The sequence below is a fragment of the Mobula birostris genome, chromosome 2 (assembly GCF_030028105.1).
Source record: "Mobula birostris isolate sMobBir1 chromosome 2, sMobBir1.hap1, whole genome shotgun sequence".
Classification (NCBI taxonomy): domain Eukaryota; kingdom Metazoa; phylum Chordata; class Chondrichthyes; order Myliobatiformes; family Myliobatidae; genus Mobula; species Mobula birostris.
Genome location: NC_092371.1, coordinates 115,843,752 through 115,849,751, shown reverse-complemented (window position 1 = coordinate 115,849,751; position 6,000 = coordinate 115,843,752). Strand labels below are relative to the sequence as shown.

The 6,000-nt window shown below is 42.1% G+C and overlaps 1 protein-coding gene across 4 annotated transcripts in view; it reads left to right on the top strand.

The window, feature by feature from the left end:
- The first annotated feature begins 4,133 nt into the window (after positions 1–4,133).
- The window catches only part of thumpd2 (THUMP domain containing 2), a 45,018-nt gene continuing 43,151 nt past the window's right edge, over positions 4,134–6,000 (top strand). For 3 of the 4 annotated variants that reach the window (XM_072277618.1, XM_072277617.1, XM_072277616.1), the window contains exon 1: positions 4,134–4,414. In XM_072277618.1, the coding sequence (XP_072133719.1) occupies positions 4,202–4,414 (213 nt within the window). In that variant the 5' untranslated portion in view covers positions 4,134–4,201. The remainder of the gene's footprint in view (positions 4,415–6,000) is intronic. The other variant, XM_072277619.1, reaches the window with a different exon arrangement.

Sequence of the window (6,000 nt, the reverse complement as noted above, 5' to 3'; positions counted from 1 at the left end):
GAGCTGGGTTGGGTTGGGAAGCCCCTCATTTATTGAAATTGGGTACCACAATAGGGCCTAATGAGCGGCAGCAGAGTTATTGATAGATATAAGACCATAAAATATAGGAGCAGAATTAGGCCATTTGCCCCACTAAGTCTGCTGCACCATTTCATCACGGCTGATCCAATTTTCCTCTTAGCCCCAATCTCTCATCTTCTCCCCGTATCCCTTCATGCCCTAATCAATCAAGAATCTTTCAACCTTTGTCTTAAATATAAAGACTTGGCCTCCACAGCTGCCTGTGGCGAAGAATTCCACAGATTCACCACTCTCTGGCTAAAGAAATTCCTCCACATCTCCATTCTAAAAGGGCACCCCTCTATTCTGAGGCATTGCCCTCTGGTCTTAGATTTTCCTTTCATAGGAAACAATCCTCTCCCCATCTACTCCATCAAGGCCTTTCACCATTCGTTAGGTTTCAATGATGTCATCCCTCATTCTTCTGACCTCTAGTGACTACAGGCCCAGAGCTATCAAGCGTTCTTATATGACAAGCCATTCAATCCTGGAATCATTTTTGTGAACCTCCTTTGAAACCTCTCCAGTTTCAGTATATCCTTTCTAAAGTAACGGTCACAAAACTACTCATAATAATCCAATGAGGCCTCACCAATGCTTTATAAAGTCTCAACATTACATCCTTGCTTTTATATTATCGTTCACTTGAAATGAATGCTAACAGTCGTGTTTGCCTTCGTCACGACAGACTCACCCTGCAAAATAACCTTTAGGGAATCCTGCACAAGGATTCCCAAGTCCCTTTGCATCTCAATTTTTTGTATTTTCTCTCCATTTCATTTTTTCTACTAAAGTGCATGACTGTACACTTCCCAACATTGTATTCCATCTACTATTTCTTTGCCCATTCTTCTAATCTGTCTGAGTCCTTCTGTAGCCTTTCTACTTCCTTGAAACTACCTGCCCTTCCACCTATCTTCATATTGTCTGCAAACTTTGCAACAAAGCCATCAATTCCGTCATCTAAATCATTGATGTATAATGTAAAAAGAATGAGTCCCAACACAGACACCTATGGAACACCACTAGTCACAGGCAGCCAGAAAAATCTCCCTTTATTCCCACTCTTTGCCATTTGCCAATCAGCCACTACTTTATCCATGCTAGAACCTTTCTTGTAACACTATCATGGAAAACACTAACTATTAACACCTAGAGTGACTTCGAGTTTCATTTTAAGAGTTTATTAGCATGATATCATGGAGAACCTGCAGCAGTCTCCACCGCCACCAGAACTCTGATTTTTAGGTTGTACAGAGCTCATATTTATACAGCAAGACAAACAACTTCACATAACTTTGTTTGATATCTCACGGTCAGTACATGATCAATCGTTTAAAAGACATGTCAATTATCTCTCAGCGTGAGTCTAACAATTCTTCCTGCTTCCTGTTATCAGGACTTCTAATTTATCCCCAGAGGCATCCTCCCTCCCGACTCCAGGTGCCTTGTATCTTGTTTATTGGAGTTCCTGATACTGCGCTTATTGTTCAAGGTTATTCCTGACACGTGTCAGCAATCTTAAGCCCAGCTGCTCCAGAATGGTCAAGTATCCCATCATACATGAGTTTTAACCATTTCTACCAGAAATACCATGGACTTGTAGCTTGTTAAACAGCCTTATGTGTGGCTTCTGAAAATCCAAGTACACAACATTCACCAATTCTCCTTTGTCTATCCTGCTTGTTATTTCTTCAAGGAATTCCAACAGATTTGACAAGCGAGATTTTCCCTTGAAGAGACCATGCTGACCACAGTTTATTTTATCATGTGTCTCCAAGTACCCTGAAATCATATCCTTAACAATCAACTCCAACATCTTCCCACTGAGGTCAGACTATTTGCCCTATAGTTTCCTTTCTTCTGCCTCTCTCCCTTCTTGTGTGGAGTGGAGTGAAATTTGCAATTTTCCGGTCTTCCGGAACCATTCCAGAATCTAGTAATTCTTGAGAGATCATTACTAATGCCTCCACAATCTCTTCAGCCACCTCTTTCAGAACCTGGGGTGTACATAATCTGCTCCAGGTGACATCAGACCTTTCAGTTTCCCAAGAACCTTCTCTCTAGTTATGGTAACTTAACGCACTTCATGACCCCTGACAACTGGAACTTCCACCATACTGCTCCTGTCTTCCACAGTGAAGACTGATGCAAAATACTCATTCAGTTCAGCCGTCATTTCCTTACCCCATTATAACCTCTCCAGCATTGTTTTCCAGCAGTCCAATATTCACTCTCACCTCTCTTTTACATTTCATGTGCCTGAAGAAACTTTGGTATCCTCTTTAATAATACTTACCTTCGTATTCCATCTTTACCTTCTTAATGACTTTTTTAGTTGCCTTCTGTTGGTTTTTAAAAGCTTCCCAATCCTCTAACTTCCCACTAATTCTTGGCTCTCTTATACTGTATGCTCTCTCTGTGGCTTTTATATTGGCGTTGATTTCTCTTGTTAGCCAAGGTTGTGTCAACTTGCCTTTAGAATACTTTTTCCTCTGTGGGAAGTATATATCCTGTGTCTTCCAAATTGCTTCCAGAATTTTTGGCCACTGCTGCTCTGCCATCATCACTACCAGTGTTCCTTTCTAATCAATTTCGGCCATCTCTTTTCTCTTGCCTCTGTAATTCCCTTCAATCCACTGTTAGACTGATACATCTGACTTTAGCTTCTCCTCAAATTTCAGGGTGAATTCAATCATACTATGATCACTTTCCCATAAGGGCTCTTTTACCTTAAGCTCACTAACCAATTCCAGTTTATTGCACAACACCCGATACAGAATAGCAGATCCCTTAGTGGACTCAACCATGAGCTGCTCTAAAAAGCCATCTTATAGGCACACTAGAAATTCCCCCTTCTGGAATCTAGCACCAACCTGATTTTCCCAATCTACCTGCATATTGAAATTCCCCTTGACTATTGTAACATTGGCTTTTTGGCATGTATTTTCTATCTCCCATTGTAATTTGTAGACCGCAACCTTGCTACTGTTTGGGGGTTTATATACAACTCACATGGGGGTCTTTTTACCCTTGCAGTTCCTTAGCTCTGTAGGAGTATGTAGGAATGTCATAGAACGGTACTGAAAGCATTGACTTTGAATGTAAAGAATGAAAAGGCATGCAATGTTTATTCTCATAAATATATTTATTATGAATAATGTTTATTTCATTATATAATGTTTAATATTAGTCTGCATTGTCTCTTTTTTCTCGAAAAATATGCTATCCACACTGCACTAAATTTCAGCTCCACGGATTAATCTGTTCTGCCAGCCTCTTGTAGTCCATTATTACCCTCCACATGGTCAACCGCATCTCAGCTATTTATGTTACTTGTAAATACTGAAATCCTCAGTTGCTCTAGCATTTACCCTTGGAGAACATCACAGTTCACTATTCTCAGTCAAAAAAACAACCATTTATTCTAATTTCTGCCTTTGCCAATTATCCTTGCTACCACTAACTGTATTGAGCCACAATTTACTAATCGGTCTTTTTTTTAAATCAAATGTCTGCTGAAAATCCAATTAGATATTTAATGCACTCCTTTCAGCAGTCGTTTCAGCTATCATCATCAAAAAAGTCACAAGTTGATCAAATGTGATTTGCTTTTAAGGAAGCTGCTGGCCTACTTTTTTTTAGTGCAAAGATGCATCAAGTTCTGATTAATTTCGCCCTCCAATGAAGTTAAATTAATTAGTCTGCTGTTGGTGGTCCTGTACTTCCAAATATTTTAATAACAGTGTTACATAGATACTTCATAGCTTCCTATTTCCCCTGTAAATAATGAATATCAAAAGGTTATAGAAAACCCTTCTGTAATCTCCATCCCTTTTTATTTGACCCTCCTTTCCTCTCCTCAGTGCAACCCCATCCTTCCGCTCCAGTGCAAACAGTGCGGCTCCCCACTGGTGCATTGCTCTCAGTTTCTCACTAGTGCAGCTCAATTCCCAGCCCCGTGTCAGCAGCACAGAAACTGAAATAGGAGCACAGAAATGGTCCTTCAGCCCGCTGATCCCTCCCCAGTGTAGATGACCACAGCCCCCTTCCGTCCTTTCTGTCTGCCGGTTGCCGGCGCGCGTACGCTCCGGTGGGCGGTTGAATTTCAAACACGGTTGCCCGCGCTCCCGGTAACCGCATGCACCGGTTGGTCACGGGAGATCCGGTCTGTTTCCCTGGCAACCGCCCTCCCGCGGGCCAGCGCCGATCGCCGCCCATGCTTTGTCCCGAGGAACCGGCTCGGCTGATGGTCGGGTCCCCGAGTGCTGCGGGCCGCTACTTTTGCACGGTCAGCCGGGGACTGGAGCGCTTTCTGGCCGAGGAAGTGCGCGCCAAGCTGGGCACCAACGAGGTGAGTGAGGCGGCAGGCCTCCCGCACCGGGCCCCGGCCTCTGAGCTCCCCGATGAACGGGGGTTAGGGCCACAGCGGCGTTGACCGGGCCCGTGCTGTGATCCCGAGTCCGTGTTTCGATCAGTATCGGCACTCGCAGAAACTGACCGCAATGGGAGCTATTCGGCCCATTGTGCTTCTGCCAGTCAATGTTGGGTCTCCCCTTCTAATCACTGGTTTCTGTCTCTTCATCGCTATAGCTCCCATAGATTACTCGGCATGTAAATACAACATAATGTTAGATATCAGAAAATGTGCAGGTGCTGGAAACCCAGAGCAACACACACAAAATATCCAGCATTTTGTGTCTGTTGCTCACAATGAATGTATAAAAAAAATACCAGCCACATAATTCGAGTATACACTGTTGATAAGCAAATAAATTACAACTTTAGTCTTTACAATTCTACTTATCTTGAATTAGTAATTTACACTGCAGCTAGTTTCTTCACTAACTGCGTATAATACAATGGCACTGTCTGCAAAGCGCCTTCCTCTTGGTCCGTCCTATCTTATTCCACAGCGTCAAACATCTTTTGTTCAAGTAAGTTTTCCTGATCATATTACAAAAATCCCTACCGTCCCTCTCCTTAATATCTTTGTAGTTCATGTTTCCCAATATCACTACTTGGATTTTTTTTTTGCTGTTTTCTGGAACTTTCATACCAATTTTTCTCTATAACTTCCTCTCACTATGTAGTGACTTTCCACAAACCACCAACTCTGTGATGACAACCTTCTTGTTTCTGAAATTTACCCTGATTTGTTTTGTCCTTAAAACATCAGCGACATCTCTCTTTAGATTATGTCTTCCTTAATCAGTACTGCCCTGCCTTTTTTTTTAAACCTTATTTTTTTTCTCAATACTTGGCGATTTGAATTACCCAACACTGTCTTCTATTTTCAGCCATGTTTCAGCTGCACTGTAATCCCATTTGTGCCTGTAGGATGCCACTCATGGACAGGATGAAACAGACATGCAATAAAAGGACGTGTGCCCATTTAGCTATCCTGCTGGACACAGGAAGAGAAGTTATTACTAATGATTCTCTGCCAGTGCTGTATTGAATCAAATTGAAGTCAAAAACAATGTAAACCATAAAATCCAGATCATTTCAAACAATGATGGGTCCTAATCAATCCTGCTCCAACTTTTATTTCCACTCTGCCCACAGGAGGTGTCTTTTTTATCTTTTAAGTTGAACCCTGGCTGGGCTTATCCATCCCTCTGCATGGATTGCACAGATTCTTTAGTTTTTCATCCTCTCCTTTTATATGATCTCCTCCCTATCCTCCTATTTCCCACCATTCTGATTTTTCCTTGACCCTCGTCTCTTTTCTTTCTCTGTCTTCACTGTGAAGTTTCACAAGATTTCGGTTTAACCTGTTCACAAGATTTGGATCAGCCATACAAACCAGCAATAAAAATGGCTATTTACACAGCTCTTAAGCTTGCAGAGCCTTGGAGTAGTATAGAAAAGCAAGAAGCATCCAGTGATGTTCATACGGACTATCAAGTACCTGTCAGTAGTCATCCCATTTATCAG